Consider the following 20,604-nt stretch of genomic DNA (forward strand, 5'->3'; position numbering starts at 1 on the left):
AGGAGAAGAAAACATCTCTAGACACAAAATGGAAGCAATAGTATATCACATTCTTATTCCGACGATCTTAAAACAAGGGAACCATGAAGATGACCACACACCTGATCCAAGATACACACTTCTGAAATTGTATATCGCCCCACAAAGTGCCAAATATTTGTGGTACAAACATTTATCTAAAATGTTTACTATGAAAAGAATTTTTTTCTGAAAACATATTTTGACAGTTCATTTAAATGGAGGAATCCCAAAAATTTAGATCTCCTACTTGTGTTTCACATCATCAGTATTGTAAAAACTTGGAGGTCTTACAGAAAAAGATGTGTTTATAGATGTATTTTCCAAATTATTTTATACCAGCTCATAGAAATAATTCACTGGAACGTATTTTGAGAAAGGCCACAATAAAATATTTAAATGTTAACCATGCCAATAACAATAGCTTTACAAATGCTCAAATATACATTATCATAAAGACAAACTATTTACTGTTGATATATGAAGAATACTTGTCATTTAACAAATACTTCTGTGGATTTCAAATATACTTGTGTATACGATGACTGCCTCAGGGAACAAAAAACTTGTTTTTTAAATGTACCCATATATGCTATTAGGTTTTCAGAATCCCCTTTTCTGAAATCAAGAGATACATTCTTTGGAACCACAGGAATGGAAGAAGTAAGCCCAATAATGTGCCTGGCACATTAAATAGCACTTGCAATGAAATCTACCATCCATACAGTACTTGCTATTTACCAGACAGTTCTAAGCACATTACGCATATTAACCTAATCCTCTCCAAAGCTCTGTAAAGTAAGTAGAATAATATACCCACTTTACAGGTGAGAGAATTAGACTATAGAAAGGCTAAGTAACTTCACCAAGTCCAGACAGCTATGCTAAGTAATCACTTATTGAATGTGTTGGGGACAAAACTTATTTTAACTGGACAAATTTAATCACATCTAACTATGAAGAGTTTCCATAATGCATTCTCTGGATAAGAGCCATAAGGCTAATAGCTAAGAGAACCCCTTATATGAAAAGAACACAAACTCTTCTTAGAACAGGTCATAAGAAATATACTGTTATTCACCTGAAGTTGATGATCAAGATTTTAAATGAGATTGAAGAATCATAACCAACACAGTCCCGAAAGAACCTATTTCATAGGAAACCATACAGAGACCTGAGTGATCATCACTTTTTACAAAGAATTGACTTTATTGCTTACGAATGTCAGGAAGCCTAACCACAGAATTCTGAGATCATTCAAATTTAGGCTTTGATGATTTAGACAAAAGATGACAGAAACAGAGGAAAGGTAACTATCAGCAGGATCTCAATCTACTGGTCATAGAACATTTCCTCCTCTCCTGTGGAATTTTGGTTCACTACTGCTTTCTTTCTTGAGGTAGACCCAAAAGAAAATATATTACAATCATATTTTCCAAGAATTTCCTTAAACATGATTCAATAAGGCGGCAACCTGTCCTACACTTCAATTTTAGAGCTAAGGGAAATAATTTGGATAAGGATGACAAGTGCTGAATTATACAATCAAAATGCTCTATATGTTCTTCCACATCAAACACAGGCTCCTAATCCATTTACTAGTGTCAGACTGACATAAAAATCTAATAAAAGGGTAACTTAATGTGACTCAGTACAGATAAAGTAAAGTATTATCTGGTGAAGAGATACAGGGTGATGGAGAAGATTGAGGGAAAAAAAAAAAAACCTCTTTGCGGGGGGTGCCTTTTCTCACTTTCTTTTTAACTTTCTAGCTTTTACTCTAAGTTTTACTCCATCATTCACTAGAGAAGATTAAAAATGTCCCCATTCAGGCATACTAAATAACTTGGTCATGAATTTTCATTTCTCTTGACAAGTGTAAAAGGTCATAAGCGCTATTAAAACTTCAGCATAAACCTTAGGTTAAAAACGACATAACTGAAAATGTTACTAAAGCTACCATTTCCACTTTGGATATTAAGAGACTGATTAGAAACTGTTTTATTTTACTCAGAAACCTAAATTAAACATCAGATGCACTTTACTAAAAATTCAGTTCAGTTCAGTTGCTCAGTCGTGTCCAACTCTTTCAGACCCCATGAACCACAGCACACCAGGCCTCCCTGTCCATCACCAACTCCCGGAGTTTACTCAAACTCATGTCCATCGAGTTGGTGATGCCATCCAACCATCTCATCCTCTGTTGTCCCCTTCTCCTCCTGTCTTCAATCTTTCCCAGAATCAGGGTCTTTTCAAATGAGTCAGTTCTTTGCATCAGGTGGCCAAAGTATTGGAGTTTCAGCTTCAACATCAGTCCTTCCAATGAACACCCAGGATTGATCTCCTTTAGGATGGACTGGTTGGATTTCCTTGGAGTCCGAGGGACTCTCAAGAGTCTTCTCGAACACCACAGTTAAAAAAAACATCAATTCTTTGGTGCTCAGCTTTCTTTATAGTCCAGCTCTCACTGAAAATGACTACTGGAAAAACCATAGCTTTGACTAGAAGGAAAAATTAGGCCCCACTTAATAATGATCTTCTAACCTAAGAGCTACTGTAATTTAAAAATGGCTTTTCTGTTATCATTTACCATGCAAGATGAAAAGAAAGTCATGCTGCAGCATAGAACTTAAGTAAGTTAAAGTAATAACTTTGTGTTAACATAGGCTGATGCATGTAAAGGATACTGATGATCAGGAAGAGATAATCTTTGGTTCTGAATCTCTTTTAATACAACAAATGATCTTCAGGTTAATTTCAACTAGTCAGAAGGACAGATTAAATGATTTCCAAATGACCCTTCCAGCACAATTCCATTCTTATTAATAAAACCTAGTTTGGTTAATTTTACTATTTTCAGTCTAGAAAAGTGAAGTAAGGAATCTAGAATTTCACTTGTGGATCAGCCTTCCATGAATTCACCTAGAAAGCATAAAGTTCACATATTACTTTCCTTGATAAAAATGGTATGGATATTAATAAGAATTTGAGTATCTTCTTCTCTGATTACATTCCACTATCTGTAAATATTCATATGGAGGAAACCATTTTTTCCTTATTCATCCAGGCAAATGGATTTCTCTGCTCTTCCAAGCTTATCCTTACCCTACCAGTACCCACCGCATGCCCCTCTCCAGCACACGCTCTCTCTCTCTCTGCCCCTGTCTCTGTCTCTCTCTCCTGCTCCCTTCCCCTTGAGTCCCTTTCTCTGTTACTCTGTCCATGGAATTCCAGAAGTAAGAATACAGGAGAGGGTAGCCATTTCTTCTCCGGGGGATCTTTCCAACCCAGGGATCAAACCTGGGTCTCCTGCATTGCAGGCAGATTCTTTACCTTCTGCACCACCAGGGAAGCCCAAAAGTAACCACTTTGGGCTCAAGTTCCCAAAAGGTGTTTGGAGCTCTAGGGGATGAGCAGGGATCTATAAACTCCAGTTCAGCACAACAATGTATACCAGTGCTTCTCAAACCGGAATTTGCATAGAGTTGCCTTAAAATATTGTTTAAGCATACTGTCTGATTCAGGTGGTCTGAAGCAGGGCCCTGCTTTCAGCATCTCTAACTTGCTACCAGGTGATACCAATGCTGCTGGTTCATGGATCATATTTTGAGCAGGAACCTACAGCTGCTGCTTGTAGCAGACCCAATCCTTCCCACATCTTCCTGAGTTTGCCTCCCCTAAATGGCTGGAGGCATTACCATGCATATGGCTTTCTTCTCTTTCTTATCCATTCCTAGTTATCGCAGCACCCAGATTTCTAGGGGAAATCTTATTCTAACTTTTTCTAAAAAATCTCATCAACCACAGACCAAAGCCTAAGATTGTAACAAGTAATGTAAAACATTCCTATGCTGTAATTTTCCTTTGATTTCTCATCAAATTTGCTTTATTAAATATAAATCTATTGGACTCTTAAAAAAGCTTTACATATACAGATTACTGGCAAAGTACAGGAATGCAATTAATTCTACTTTACAGAATAATTATTTTGTGTATGCCCCCTCTATAAAGGAAGATAAAGTAAATATGATTAGGTCCTGTTTTGCATATGTAAAGTTTCTTGAGATACCCCTCAGGTTACCATCAGATACTAATTGTTTCCTTATCAATCAGGAACTTTGAAGCTCTTAGTTTTTTATCAGCCAGTTGTATTTATATTTATATTTATCTACAATATAAACACGGGTTGAGTGGGTCACTTTGCTGAGAGCCTATTCTAGATTTTGTTGTTGTTCAGTCTCTTAAGTCATGTTTGACTCTGCAACCCACTGGCTGCAACACTCCAGGCTTCCCTGTCCTTCACCATCTCCCAGAGTTTGCTCAAACTCATGTCCATTGAGTCAGCGAAGCCATCCAACCATCTCATCCTCTGTCATCCCCTTCTCCTCCTGCCTTCAATCTTAGAATCTAAAAAACTCCTTTGACTTTTTGTACTAGGGGAAGTCAATTAAATTTCCTGAGTAATATCATCACCCAAAAGAGCAATTAACTATTGCAAAACCTTGAAAGAAAAACTCCCAGGGAAACAATACTGAGACTGCATTCTAAAAGCCATGGCTTCAAATCAGTGTGTAAGATCATATGAACCACTTGCTTTTTTTTTTTTTCCAAATATGAAAAAAAATTTTTTTTCCATTTGCTTTTATTAGTTGGAGGCAAATTACTCTACAATATTGTAGTGGTTTTTGCCATACATTGACATGAATCAGCCATGGATTTACATGTGTTCCCCATCCCGATCCTCCCTCCCACCTCCCTCTCCATCCCATCCCTCTGGGTCTTCCCAGTGCACCAGCCCTGAGCACTTGTCTCATGCATCCAACCTGGGCTGGTGATCTGTTTCACCCTTGATAGTATACTTGTTTCAATGCTGTTCTCACCACTTGCTTTTAAAAGAAGTGGAAATGAGATTGTTTCTTGAAGTGGCATTCTGACATTTAATGATGTTAAACACTTCAAGTTACATGTTAGATCACATCATTGAAACAATGGGTCAGGGATGTCAATGAATACTTGAATCACAGATAGCTCCAGAGGAGGTAAATCTTGGGCTGATTATAACAGAATGACCAGTGAAACAGGGAAAGAAGCACATTCCACAGTGAGGGTACAGAGCAAAGTGCCATTTCTTGAAACTGTGATGGGCTGCAGCATGCTGAACTACTGTTAGCCAATCACAGCTAACAAAACCTAATCCAAACTTTCAATCTCATCTGCATGGCCATAGACTTGACCTTGACTTCACTGTCAGCAACAGTTGCATCTCTTGTAAAATCTCAACTTCTACTCTCTGACCCTACAAAGTTAAACCAAGTCTTCAATCTACGAATCTAATCTTCACTTTTCATCTCCATTACTACATATATTTCAAACTGGCACCTTCCCCTGCCTGCAATACTGCAATAGCTTCCTAACTGACCTCCCCCAATCATTCTGCAATCCATTCTCTACTCATGTAGCAAGCATCACATGAGTGAAGTTTTAAAACATAAATCAGATCATGTCACCTCCACCATTGCTTAAAAACCTTCTGTAGCACTCAGTACCATACAATTGCACTCATTTAAGATGATAGCAAGATTATGCTCAAAATCCTTCAAGCTGGGCTTCAGCCGTATGTGAACTGAGAACTCCCAGACGTACAAACTCACTTTAGAAAAGGTAGAGGAACCAGAGATCAAATTGCCAACATATGCTGGATCATAGAAAAAGCAAGGGAATTAAAAAAAAAAAATCTGCTTCACTGACTACACTAAAGCCTTTCACTATGTGGATTACAGTGGAACAGTGGAATATTCTTAATGAGATGGGAATACTAGACAACATGGTCTGTCTCCTGAGAAACCTGTATGCAGGACAAGAGCAACAGTTAGAACCGGACGTGGAACAATGGATTGTTCCAAATTGGGAAAGGAGTACCTCAAGGCTGTACACTGTCACCCTTAACTTATGTGCAGAGTACATCATGAGAAACACTGGGCTGGATGAAGCACAAGCTGGAATCAAGATTGCCAGGAGAAATATCAACAACCTCAGATATGCAGATGATACCACTTGAGTGGCAGGAAATGAAGAGATACTAAAGAGTCTTTTGATGAGAGTGAAAGAAGAGAGTGAAAAAACTGGTTTAAAACTCAACATTCAAAAAACTAAGATCATGGCATCTGGTCCCATCACTTCATGGCAAATAGATGGGGGAAAAGTGGAAACAGTGTCAGATTTCATTTTCTTGGGCTCCAAAATCAATGTGGATGCTGACTGCAGCCACAAAATGCAAGGACACTTGCTCCTTGGAAGAAAAGGTATAGCAAACTTTGACAGTGTATTAAAAAGCAGAGACATCACTTGCCAAAAAAGGTCCATATATCCAAAGCTATGATTTTTCCAGTAGTCATGTAGGGATGTGAGATTTGGACCATAAAGAAGGCTGAGCACCAAAGAATTGATGATTTCAAACTGTGGTTTGGAGAAGACTCTTGAGCGTCTCTTGCACTACAAGGAGAACAAACCAGGTAATCCTAAAGGAAATAAGTCCTGAATATTCATTGGAAGGACTGATGCTAAAGCTGAAGCTCCAATACTTTGGCCACTTGATGAGAAGAGCAGATTCACTGGAAAAGACCATGATGCTGGGAAAGATTGAGGGCAAGAGGAGAAGGGGGTGAGACAGAATGAGATGGTGGATGGCATCACTGACTCAAAGGACATGAGTTTCAGCAAACTCAAGGAGATGGTGAAGGACAGGGAAGCCTGGCATTCAGGAGTGCATGGGTTTGCCAAGAGTGGGACACAACCTAGTGACTGAACAGCGACAACACCGCACTGAATATATACTCCAACAACATTAACCCAGTTACAAGACCCTGCATGACCTGGCCCCTATCTCTAGCTGTTTTCCTTAGTCATAGGCCATATTAGCCATCTTCCATTTTCTCAAATATACCCAAGTTTATCTTTTCTCATGGCCTTTAAGATGGTTTTCTTTTACTTTGCATCTTGCTAACATCCACGTGTATTCCTGCTCTTGGTTTAACATTAATCCTTCCTGGCACATGTCACAATTTTAAGGAAAAAGTCATTTGTAGGGTTAGTTACTTATTTTCTGTCATCATACCCCACTCTTTCCACTATATTGTCATTTCTATGAAGGCAGAAACCATTTTCCTTTTTGTTTACCATGGAATAGCAAAAACTAAGCAGAATGCCTGGATAGTTATTTTGAGAAAAACATCAATTTTTTGGACAAACTATATTGTGTTATTCTTCATATTTTTATTTAATATCTGACTTTTAATGTCCATATTATGTAACTAAGGGAAGAACTTTTATGCCCCCAAAATATTCAATGGGGCTTTATTCTAACACGGCAAAAAAAATTTTTTAATTGATAATTAATGAAAATTTTAAGTTAATTTATATTGCAGCAATTAAAATTAACTACACTAAGAATGTTTAGGTATGTTTTATTGAATAAGTGTGTCACTGAAGCAAATAATTTAAAATAAATACAAATAATTCACACGTTAGTCTGTGTATGTGGGAAAGATGTCTAACATTTAAATCATAAGTAAATTAGGAGGATGACAAGGAGCAGTGATATGATGAAAAGATTTAAGAGATAACCAGATCTAACTGGTTATTTTATTATTTTTTAAAGACTGTATGATATGAGGAGACACTGCCAAGAATTTCCCATAAATAAGTAAATACTGAATTGATTCTCTGAAAGCCTCAAGAGACTTTATATTTAAGCATCAAATAGTGTTGAAATAATCATCTTAGTACTTTTCAGCATATAAAGCACCATCTACTTTTTGAGAAAATAAAAGGAGTGGCTCATGAGACTGGTGATGGAATATGTAACTTTTAACCCCAAGATTACTGGATTGAAACTGGTCCAGGATGGTGTATATAGTAATATCCAGCAGATGAAAGTTGTTTTGTAGCATCCACTCTAGAGAGCTAAACCCTTCCATTTAGTCTTTATGACACAGTGATGTGTTCTAACATAGCTAATGCCTTCCCTTTTTTTTTTTTTTTGCCATCCAAGAAAAGACTGAATTTTAATTGAATAGTAAATAGGATAATGATGTTAGGATGTCTAGAAGGATATCCACCCAACTTTCAGCAGTGGTTAACTCTGGGCAAATGATATTACAAGAACATGTATTTTAAAAGAGCAAGTATGTTCTCTAAAGAACATATATTAGTTCTGTTATTTAGAAATAAAACATAATTTTTAAGCTATTTAAAAATGATCTTTATAAACTTACCAATCATATTCTTTAACCTGAGACTGGGAGTAAAGGAAAGAAAATGTATAACATGTCCGCACTCTATTTCTACAAGTTTGCTGAAGATTAAATATAACAGATTTATGAGCCAAAGAAAAAACAATAAAAGTTTGCCTAAGAAATCAACTGAACACATGCCTACAGCCTGTGATTTAACTAACAAATAGAACTCCCTGACAGCTACCTCCTCTAACACCCACATTCAAATGGCCAATGGACTTTGTCCTTTTCGACTAAAATACCCATTGAAACTCAAACCTTCTCTTTATGTTCATTTTCACTGTCATCTCTCACATGGGTTATGGAATACGGGTTTCTGCTTTTACACTTCATACTATATATTCTTTGGAAAGATAAACCAAAAACAAGAAAAGGAGTTTTTATCTAATTTCAAAGAAAATGAAAACTGTCTCCTCTGAACAAAAAGATGCTGTGCTTACTTTTCTCAACAAACACAGAATCCACCCTGTATTTACTTGAATACATAATGTTTCTATCCTCAATTCCTTACACAATTTAAACCTGATATCTGGATGCAACATTTGGTCTGATGGGCTTACTACTTACATCATAGAGATTACATGATTTTTCTCCCTGGTTTTCCGATTTTCATTTCTCAGTTACTTAAGATGATAAAATAGCTACAAATCCAAGTTTAAAATCTCCAAGTGGGAATTTCATGGTAGTCCAATGGCTAAGATTCTGTGCTCCCAGTACAGGGGCCCAAGTTCAGGGAACTAGATCCCACATACCACAGTGAAGATCCTGCATGCCCCAAGACCTGGTGCCACAGAAAAAATAAGGGAATAAATAATGAAATAAAATCTCCAAATAATTGCTATTAAAGACAGCTATGGACAGAATGTTTGTGTATACCCTCTCCCCTCCGCTCTGCTCAAATGTGTATACTGAAATCTTAATCCCCAATATGATGGTATTTGGAGGTAATTAGGGTGGAACAAATTCATAGCCATGGAGCCCCCAAGATGGTATTGGAAGCCTTATAAAGGGATAGAAACCAGAACTTTCTCTTCATCAGGAATAGAAGTCTCACCAGAACCTGATCATGCTGGCACCCTGGCCTTCAACTTCCAAGCTTCTAGAACTGTGAGAAATAAATGTTTGTTCAGTAAGTACATGGTACTCAGTATTCTTAAAGCAGCCTCAATTAACTAAGAATGGCAACAATGAATGATTATATTCTATTGGTGGTAAAAACTCAAATTGTCAGTAAATATAATCGTATCACAGAACTTAGCAATATTGCTTCCCTACTTAAGTGAAAAAATGTTAATTCAGAAAGAATAATTTAATGTTCTCCTAACTGTAAAAGTTACAAAATGAATTATTTCATTAGCCCCTACCTACAACAAAAAATTATTTAAGTCAATACTATTTGCATGTCTAGCATTAACAATGCTAATTAAAGATAAGGGTAAATCTCTCCTACCAGGAATTCAACTCAAGATGGAATTTACTATACTCCATATGCTCTGTACTTAACCAGAAATTAATTCAAGAAAATTTAATGAATGAAACACTTTATTTAAATTTTATTATATTAGCACACAAATATTCAGATTCAAAATGGAGTCAGTCCATTTTTGATATAAAAACATTTATATCCCCTCTGTATCAATGATCCTAATGTCTGACCACAATACAGGGAAGGAGAAAAAAGCAGTGAAACAACAGACTGACAATTAGATTTACAATTTATCATTATGTGCCATTCACTGTGCTACACACTTTATATGCATAATTTCATTTAATCATATGTGAATTTTGCAACAAAAGTCAGTGTATTTTAGAATGTAAGTGTGCAAGAAGGTGGAAAGATATTTTAAAATCACTAAACTAAATGAGTCTTTAACATTTTTCCTTTGAATACTGAAAAGAAAAATCATATATATATATATATGTTTTACAATCTGATCAAAGAATGGAACTGCAAAGTTGTTTAAAAAGATACAGATTAAGTAGAGGAAACAAGAAATATTTTCAAAGATGCAATATAGAACTAGCTCAATTTCAAAGATAAGTCTTTCAGGGAACAATACATGTATGTGTGCACATATATATTCAATGAATAACTAGTGTCTGACCATAACAGGGGTTAGCTTGACTGGATGCATAATCAATCATCAATTAATCAATCAGTATTTTATAATTTGATGACATATTCTGATTTTATCTGCTCATCTGAACCACTTCACCTAAAGAGGTAATCCTTCCACCTTCCATGCTTAGATTTTAGAAAAATATTTAACGGTAAAATATGTTTTACCGTTTAATGCCTGGCTCTGAGCATACATGGTCAGTACACTTTCTCATTTTATCCAAATGAGGAAAATCAGATAAATCAAATCCTAAATCACTTTAAGAAGCATTGTTTAATAACAAAATCGATGAAAGATCACAATATATTGACAGTAGTGGGGAAATATTACTTTAAAATATAAACATTCTACCTCAAGGTAATTACTATTAAAAAGCACCCTAGTTAATAAAATCTGGACAGACGTACTCTCTGATCAACTGTACAAAATTATTTTTTTCTGGAAAGATAGTTCTGTGTTTTGCTGCTAAGACAGCCAGCAGATGACTGCCTAGCCTGAAGGGATTTCTCTTCCTCAGGAGAAAACAGTTTACATAGGAAACAGCCATATGCTGACTATGCACTGCTTAGCAGATGACACAGAGAGACATGTTCTGCAATTGAAAGCATGAAGGTCAAGGTTCAAATTAACTTTCCCTAAAATTCAAGGCAATTACCCAAGATTGAAATACTTATTAATATAAGTTGTGTTAAAAAAAAAACTGTGCTATCAGTTTACGCCAGGCATAAGATGAACTAAATTTAATGACTTGGTATTAATAATTTGGTAATGCTGAGCATTAATTAAAAAACATACCCATAAAATTTTCTAAACATTCAGTAGACTATCAAATAAAGCTAGTTCAAATCAAACAAGAAATACTACTTGTAAGACTTTTAAAAAGTTCAGTTCAAAACTGAAGTAGATAAACAGTGAGTTTTTATAAGTCTCAGAAAGAGAAATATATTTTAAATTTACAAATGGAAGTCCTCATCAAGATATATCATTCTTGGCTTGTAAAGAAAAATAATAATTTAAAAATAAAATTTAAAAATGTATCTGTAATTAAAAATGATTTTACGGTTACAGAGGTAAGCTTCCAAAAATGGATGGAAACTGTAGGTTTAAGGACTACCATATATTTCTTAGCATTCCAATTCTTAGAATTTATAATTGTGTGAGATAAATTTAATTGCATCAAAATTGATTTTTCAAGAACAAGAATACAACTTTTATGACATAGCAAAGATGATCACCTAAAGATTGGTCAGTGCTTTTCACTGGGTCCAGCTTTGTTATATGTGCATGTTCAGTAGCTCAGTTGTGTCCAACTCTTTGGGACCCTATGGACTGTAGCCCACCAGGCTCCTCTGTCCATGGGATTCTCCAGGAGAGAATACTGGAGTGGGTTGCCATTTCCTCCTTCAGGGTATCTATCTTCCCAACCCAGGATCTATCTTCTCAACCCAGGGATCCAACCCACATCTCCTGTCTCTTGTATTGGCAGGTGGATTCTTTACCACTGTGCCACCTGGGAAACCAAATTGAATATAATTGGATTTAAATGAAAACAAAAATAACTAATCCTAAAAATAACCAAGAAATACAATCTTCTTGGTGCATTATTTAAATTTAAATAAACATTAAAAACATGAAAGACAAGAATATTATTATTTTTATACAAAAATAAAAGTTTGAAATGACATTCCATATCATTTTCTCCCCATTGTTTGAGAGATTGACAATTGTTAGGAACCAAGTAATCCAGTTGTTACAGCTGTAAAACTTGGTTTAAAGGCAAATAAAACACAGAGAAATGTTTTTAAAGACATTACCAACAACTGTGCTGCGAAACCAGTGTTGCCTCAAGACACTTTTGTTAATGCTATTACTTTGGGCTATAGCGTCACTAAGAAATTAGATGCAATCTTTGTCTTCCTGTGTCTGAGCCTTTGGGAGAAAGAAGAATAGCTCTTATTGAACTTTTGGTGCCTAAACTAAGAAAATATAAAAAAATAATAATAATACACTCCAGGAAATAATAAAACCAAGCTATAATAGTGCTTTATAGATTTAACCTACAGCAAATATGACCCAATTTTCCCTGTCTACCCTCCTGTCTGGTATTTATGTAATACACAAAAGGCTAGTTTTGATTTTACAATGCAAACATATGTTAAAATGGTGAATGAGCAGTAACTATTGGCTAAAATAGATAACTGAAATATATGTGAATTATATTACTACACATCTATTTGTAGTGTACTGAACCATGATTTAAAAAAAAAAAAAATTAAACTATAGAGAAGTTAATGTTTCCCATAAAACTTATGTGTCCAAACACCACAATTTATCTAAACAAAAATATCCTTTTAATTTTTGCAATTTAACTAGTATAAAAATTATTGGAAGCAAACACTACTTAAGCTTTTTAAAATATTTATATTACTAATATGGATCCTTATTATTATACTATCCTCATTAATACCAAATGTACCATATCTACTTTCCCCTTCCCAACTATATGAATTATTAATGAATGAGATCTTAAAGTATTTTCTAGAGTAGTTTCATTAAATTTTATTCAGTAAATTATAATTATTAATTATTTTTTTCCTCTGGAGCTTGAAAACATTTTGGAATGTGTCAGGACTATCTCACTAAGATTTGTGAACTATGCATTTAGGGACTGTGTATTAGAATATCTTACTGGTAAAAGTTATATAATGATCTTCTGTCTGGTTTCAATTTCATGATCGTATATTTGTTGACTGAGACTGCAAGAACTTTTCTCATAATGGACTCTCAAGGTTATGGAATGTCTAAGTTAGGAAAAGAGCTTAATTGGAAACTAACAGTACCTTTTAAAATAACTTCACAAAAGCCAGATTAAAACAGACAGGTCTCTAAATCCCAGTGCATTAAGGATATCTTGATCATCTGAGGTAAAACTAGAGGTGTTTTGAAAAGGAAGATATAGAGGGTAAGCATTTAGACACTCAATTCAACTCTAACAACTTGTAAAAAAAACTTCTGACAATGACAAGAATGCAAGGAGAGTAGATAGTAACACAGAAACATGAGATGATCTTTGATATTTCTGTTGCTACATATTTCTTATAAAGAATTATAATTCCAGAAAATTTACAATCACTGATTTCTCTCCTGGTTTTTAGTTCCTTAGGTACTACATACAAGAGTTGGCCTCAGTTATCTAGGCCGACATCATCTTTCTTGATTTAAATTTGCTCTCAAATATTAACTTACACTTATCTTCACAGAAAATAATTATTCTTAAATATAATGGTGTCAAGAGTTAAAAAAGTGTTAATGTAAGTTTAAAAGATGTCTTTGGCAAAATACATGTCTTCTTCTAAGTAAGCTGAACCTTTAAATTCTTTTGCTTGTGCTACATTTAAAGTTGAGTTTAAAAAATAAACATACAAAGAAAAAGAAAAATATCTTTCTGCTGTGATTCCAGCTTTTCTACATATCACTGATTTAGTTCTAAGACCTACACTGAGAATCAAGGCAATAAGAGAAAGTACAGTAAGTTAATTATCAGTTAACTTCAAACAGAGAAATATAAACTTGGGTTTCAGGTAAATGTTTTAAAAATGTGAATGTCTAGTTTTGACATAGTTTTAAATGATTTTTTATTCTATCTAATTAAGTTTTATGCTCATATAAGATATCTTTGGCCTTCTGTCTCAAGTATTTGGTATTACGTGGCTCTGTGAGTGTGAATCAAATCATCTAAGTTTTTTGGAACTGATTCCATATTAATAATATGATTGAGTTGGAATAATCTGTCTGTAAATTCCTTTCTAAGTTTACAATTTCACAATTATCTGTGATTCTATATAGTCATGTTCTAGTTGAATGTTGGATGTAATGTTAAAGATTATGAAAATTGACTACATAACTAGAATTTTGAACATGAAAGAAAGTGAAAGTGAAAGTCACTCAGTCGTGTCCAACTCTTTGTGACCCCATGGACTATAAAGTCCATGGAATTCTCCAGGACAGAATACTGGAATGAGTAGCCTTTGCCTTCTCCAGGGGATGTTCCCAATCCAGGGATCAAACCCAGGTCTCCCTCATTGCTGATAGCTGAGCTACAAGGGAAGCCTATTATGTTAAAATATCAATCACCTTAGAAAACATTATATAAAAATAGACACAGTTACATATACAGTTTCATATATAGTTATAGTCAAATTTAAAGTGAATTAGATCTAAATTTCATTTGTCTTTCTAATCCCTACACAATTCTCAATTTCTGTCATATATACATATACTCAGCAGGATTCTTTCAAGGGAATGAAATTTTCTGACTCTTGAATGCTTATTGAAAATAAGAAAAGCCTGATTCTAATTCAAACACAATACACATCTAGACTCTAGATATAACAACTGAATCATTAGTTAACCAAATCCTTCCTGGGGTAATTTCAAATGAGTGGCCTTTTTTATCTGTATAAATATACTGAACCATCAACCACCCAAGGATTCCCATCACATGTTTTCCTCTCAGGGTGCGCTACAGTGTAGCAAAGATGATAAAGTATGAGGCATATATATACATTTCTCTAGATTTAGCTTTACCCAAAGTATAATATAGTTCTGACAATTGGGAACAGTTTAAAACCATAACTTCCTCTACCAGTCAAAAGTATTTCTCCTAATGAAGACAAATGAAAAATATCTTACAGTATTCTTTTTATATCCTCATACTCTATATATTTAAAAGGAAAAAAGGAAGGGAATAAATCAATTTCAGTGAGCATCTTCAACAGAAAACAGCTCCAAAAGGTAACACAACACAAGGACGTTTGCTCAATACTATAAAAAACCTAAACGAGAAAAGAATTTGAAGAAGAATAGATATATGTATAATTGAATCGCTTTTCTGTCCACCTGAAACTAACACAAAACTGTAAATCAACTCACAGTCCATTATAATATAAAAATGTTCTTAAATTTTTTTTTTAATTAAGTAAAACAGTTCACAACTATGTATGAATCCCAATTTACCTTGAATAACCAGCTAGGATGAGAAATTCAGAAAATTCAATAAATAGTGGAGGATATACACATATAAAGCTACAGATCTTCCTCAGGTAAAGCCTGTGATACATGTTTAATTTTTTCTTATCATGAACAAGGTAAATGATCCCACGCTACCAGCCCTCCACCACTTCACAGGCCACATGCTCCCCAACACTAAAAGCCCACTTTACTTACTGGCTACCTCCAGCGACGCATTGTGACTCACAGCCTCTCCGAGGTAATTCCTTGCTACACAGACGTAGACCCCTTCGTCAGGCCTACTTTTTCGTCCATGCACTATACGTAAGAAAAATAAAGATCCACTTGGCAGCAACATTCGGTGTGAGCGAGGGTCATCTTTGTCTGTTTCCACTCTCTCCCCACCTTTGTACCATTCGATGGTGGGTGTGGGGCGACCTTCAGCTTTGCAGTTCAAAGTTGCAGGTTCTCCTTTTGAGACAATTAGATCTGAAGGGTGTTCAACAATGCGAGGTGGAAAATCTTCCTGACGAAGACGGGAGCCTGCAGAAGAATTGACAAAATAGCTTCATATCATCACTTGAAAACAATTAAAAGTCTTATTTCAAAAGCCCAGGCGTTAGCACTACCATCTAATAAACACTGCATAGTACTGACCTACTCTTCCTAACCTCCTTCCTAACTAATCCCTCTGGTGTCTACTTTAACCATACTTTCTAATTCCTGAATCCTTTTGACCCTCCACTTAGAAAGTGCTCTTGCTAAAACTCTGTCTGTACAAATTCCGTCTACTCTCCAAATCCCCTGTCCACAAATCTGTTCAGAACCCATCACCCTGTCTGTTTGTACCATGTACGTGCCTGTTTTTGCAGAGGAATGTGTCAGAGAATTGTTGACTGTTACAAATAATGGCAAAGCTTCCTGGAATCTCCTCCTCAATAAAACATCAATCAACACTTTAGTAAAACATATGCTATATATTAATGAACATTTATGTTGAAATATGAAGGATGGAACTTTATACAGACTTTTATATCTTTCTAAATAATAAATATATGTACATAAATATATTAATGTATTTATGTATACATAAGGATTGCTCAGCCATGTCCGACTCTCTGCAACCCCATGGACTGGAGGCTGCCAGGCTCCTCTCTCTATGGAATTTTTCAGGCAAGAATACTGGAGTGGGTTGCCATTACTTCAGGGGATCTTCCCAACCCAGGGATGGAACTTGGGTCTCCTGTAATGCAGACAGATTCTTTGCCATTAGCATCACCTGGGAAACCCCATACATACATACACACACACACACACACACACACACATATATATACAACACACACATATGTTATATATATGTATTTATATATATGCATATATATACTTTCTCAGAGTTTTTATTCAATAAATTAAGTTCATTAGTCTCCAATCATTATTTTATTACTTTAGTAGATTTCAAAGATGAAATGTTACACAATTGAGTTTAAATAATTAAATATTAATTTGAAAAGGATATTAGGTGAGGAGCTACATTCTAGACCATATGTATCGCTTAATAAGCAAAGTCCTATGAGTGTCATTTAAATATTTTCTGTTTGTGCCTTATTTTTTCCAACGAGACTGTAATCACTAAAACGGGGATCAAATTTCATATCTGTAATGTTCCTACCTTATTGTTGCCATGGATAGATTTAATATGTAAAAATCTTAAAGATTTCTCAACTTCAACAACCAAACTTTAAACCTTATTCTCATCTAGTGTTCCAATCTCAGTGAACAAAGAAAAGTAAATAGCAGTCTTGCTTGACACGTCTTTCTGTCCCTTAATCCTCCCTCAAATTTCTCAAATCAATCTACTCATCGCAATCTGTACAGCCAGTTACCATCCCAGATCAAACTGCTGTAGATTCCCACCAGGATTTAGGAAAGCTCTTAAATAGCTTCACTTCAATGCAGCCAAATGAAGGCTTTGAAGTGCAAATACAATCTGGGTCCTCCCCTATTTCGGTGACTCTTAAGCTCATTGCTCTTGAAATCTTTAACAAGACCTACTGGAGTCTGTGTTCATTTCCCTATCTAGCTCTCAGGACCCTTCCTATTCTGTTGCTTTCTCTGCTTTCTTCACTTGAGTTTTCTGTTTGTTCCATATATATATACATACATACATACATACACATATACATATATATATACACACACATACACATACACATATACATATATATACATACATATATATATACATATATACATATATATACATACATATATATATACATATATACACATATATATACATACATATATATATATATACATATATATACATACATATATACATATATATACATATATATATACATATATACATATATTAAGCTTCCTCCTTCCAAGGCCTATGCCTGTCTTAGGGTCTGGTCTCAAAAAGATCTTATTCTAATGTATACCCATTCCTCTTTCAAATCTCTACCTTCTCTGCTCTTTACCACAAAATTTAAATGCTACTTTTTAGCAAGGATATGAAACTACCTGTGGTAAAATAATGAGAATTATATTTTAAATTTTTTCACTAGATGCCTTGAACACTCTCTGTCTTTCCCATTACTCTGAAGTTCTGTGGGTCTAATTTTGCTCATGGTTTCTTCTCTTACACTTGGCAGATTGCTGAACACATTATACATATTCAATAAATATGTGTTGAGTAAACAAAAAGTGCTAACAGCAAAACCTTATTTGAGTGCAATGATCTGAATCTTATTTATCATGCTCTGTATGAAAATACTTTAAATAGTTCATTTTAATTTTTTGTTATTTATTTTTAATATTCTTTAATTTTATATTTTATTTATTGGGCTGTGCCAGGTCTTAGTTTGGGCATGTGGTCTTCAATCTTCATTGGGGCGTGTGGAATCTTTAGCTGCATCTTGTGAACTCTTAGTTGCAGCAGGCAGGATCTTGTTTCTTGTTCGCTGACCAGGGATTGAATCTGGTCCCCCCGGATTGGGAGTGCAGAGTTTTAGGCACTGGTTCACCAGGGAAGTCCCAAAAGATTTTATTTTTAAATTGTAACCATATATACACACTGTTTAACCTCTACTAGACTATAAACTCTGCATGGAGTTTATTTATAGCTCTAATTTGTAATTACTACAGTTACTATTTCCTAATGAAATGATAAATGATGAAACTTAAAAGATCTATTATTTGCTTATGTCCACCATGAAACAAAAAATATATAATCTGAAATACTGAGTAATAGTTTTGTAATCTGAAATATTGAGAAATAGCTTTAGTTTAGTGCATGGTATACAACATATCATAAATCTTTTAAATGAAACCAGGCTCTAGAAGTAGAGGAAATAAGCCAGCAACATGGGGAAAAATTACTTGGAAACTCGTTGTCTTTCACAAAAGCTATACTGATGGCAAATGAAATTTAAATTGAATTTAAGATTACTCAAATACAAGTACTGGAAAGCTCCAGAAAATAAAGCATTATACTATATTACTGGCCTTTATTTTGGCTCTAATTATGAAAGCTGGATGCTAATGATGATCAACTGCTGAGGCCACATATATTTAATTTAAGCAGATTTTAGTTATATTCTGAAAGTGTATTTCAGACAGGAAACTGACATGTATAGGTTGCTATGAGAATATAAAAAATGGGCACTTTAAGACTGCCTGAGAGAGGTATGCCAACATAAGAAACTTGAGGTGGGTCTTAAAAAACTGAGTCAGAAAGAAAAGAAAGAAGAGGATTTCATTCAGAGGCACAGATAGAGAAGAATACAGTACACTTGTGTGATCTCAGTTTAGGCGGATGTCAGAGATTGTGACGCCCATGCCTGATGAAGCAGTAATGTGATGGCTTTGTACATCAAGCCAAAGTTCTGGAACCTAACTGAAGGCAATTGGTTCAGTTCAGTCAGTTCAGCCGCTCAGTTGTGTTCATGTCAGTTATGACCCCATGGACTGCAGCACGCCAGGCTTCCCTGTCCATCACCAACTCCTGGAGCTTGCTCAAACGCATGTCCATCAAGTCAATGATGCCATCCAACTGTCTCATCCTCTGTCGTCCCATTCTCTTCCTGACTTCAATCTTCCCCAGCACCAGGATCTTTTCTAATCCGTCAGTTCTTCCCATCAAGTGGCCAAAGTACTGAAGTTTCAGCTTCAGCATCAGTCCTTCCAAGGAATATTCAGGATTGATTTCCTTTAGGATTAACTGGTTTGATCTCCTTGCATTCCAAGGAACTCTCAAGAGTCTTCTCCAACACCTCAGTTCAAAAGCATCAATTCTTCAGCGCTCAGCTTTCTTTATAGTTCAACTCTCACATCCATACATGACCACTGGAAAAACAATAGCTTTGACTAGATGGACCTTTGTTAGCAAAGTAATGTCTCTGTTTTTTAATATGCTGTCTAGGTTGATCATAGCTTTTCTTCCAAGGAGTAAGCGTCTTTTAATTTCATGGCTGCAGTCATCATCTGCAGTGATTTTGGAGCCCCCAAAAATAAAGTCTCTCACTGTTTCCCCATCTATTTGCTATGAAGTGATGGGACCAGATGCCATGATCTTAGTTTTCTGAATGTTGAGCCAGCTTTTTCACTGTCCTCTTTCACTTTCATCAGAGGCTCTTGCATTCCTTTTCGCTTTCTGCCATAAGGCTGGTGTCATCTGAATATTTGAGGTTATTGATATTTCTCCCGGTAATCCTTATTCCCTCTTGTGCTTTATCCAGCTCGGCATTTCGCATGACGTACTCTGCGTATAAGTTAAATAAGCAGGGTGCCAATATACATCCTTTTCCAATCTTGAAGCAGTCCGTTTTTCCATGTCCAGTTCTACATGTTGCTTCTTGACCTGCATACAGATTTCTCAGGAGGCAGATCATGTGGCAATAACATTCAAATACTGTAAGCAAGGAACTGCATGCTCAAGTTTGGTATTAAAAAGCTCACTATCAGTACTATGAAACTAGAATGCAGCAGCTAGCTAGGAAGGGATTAGGATACTTTCGCACTCTTTCAATAATAAATTCTGAAAGCTTGTACTTGGATCTTGAGTGACAGGAAGGAAGATAAAAGGAAGGATCTAGAGATAGTTACAATATCAACAGGATGTACTCACTGACAATTTGGGAAAAGACGGAAAT

At 35.3% G+C, this 20,604-nt stretch overlaps 1 protein-coding gene across 5 annotated transcripts in view; it reads right to left on the minus strand.

The window, feature by feature from the left end:
- The window catches only part of ROBO1 (roundabout guidance receptor 1), a 443,607-nt gene that overhangs the window by 340,498 nt on the left and 82,505 nt on the right, over positions 1 to 20,604 (minus strand). For all 5 annotated transcript variants that reach the window (XM_043893137.1, XM_043893140.1, XM_043893138.1 and 2 more), the window contains exon 2: positions 15,659 to 15,985. In XM_043893137.1, the coding sequence (XP_043749072.1) occupies positions 15,659 to 15,985 (327 nt within the window). The remainder of the gene's footprint in view (positions 1 to 15,658; positions 15,986 to 20,604) is intronic.

Source organism: Cervus elaphus, chromosome 31 (genome assembly GCF_910594005.1).
Source record: "Cervus elaphus chromosome 31, mCerEla1.1, whole genome shotgun sequence".
Classification (NCBI taxonomy): Eukaryota; Metazoa; Chordata; class Mammalia; order Artiodactyla; family Cervidae; genus Cervus; species Cervus elaphus.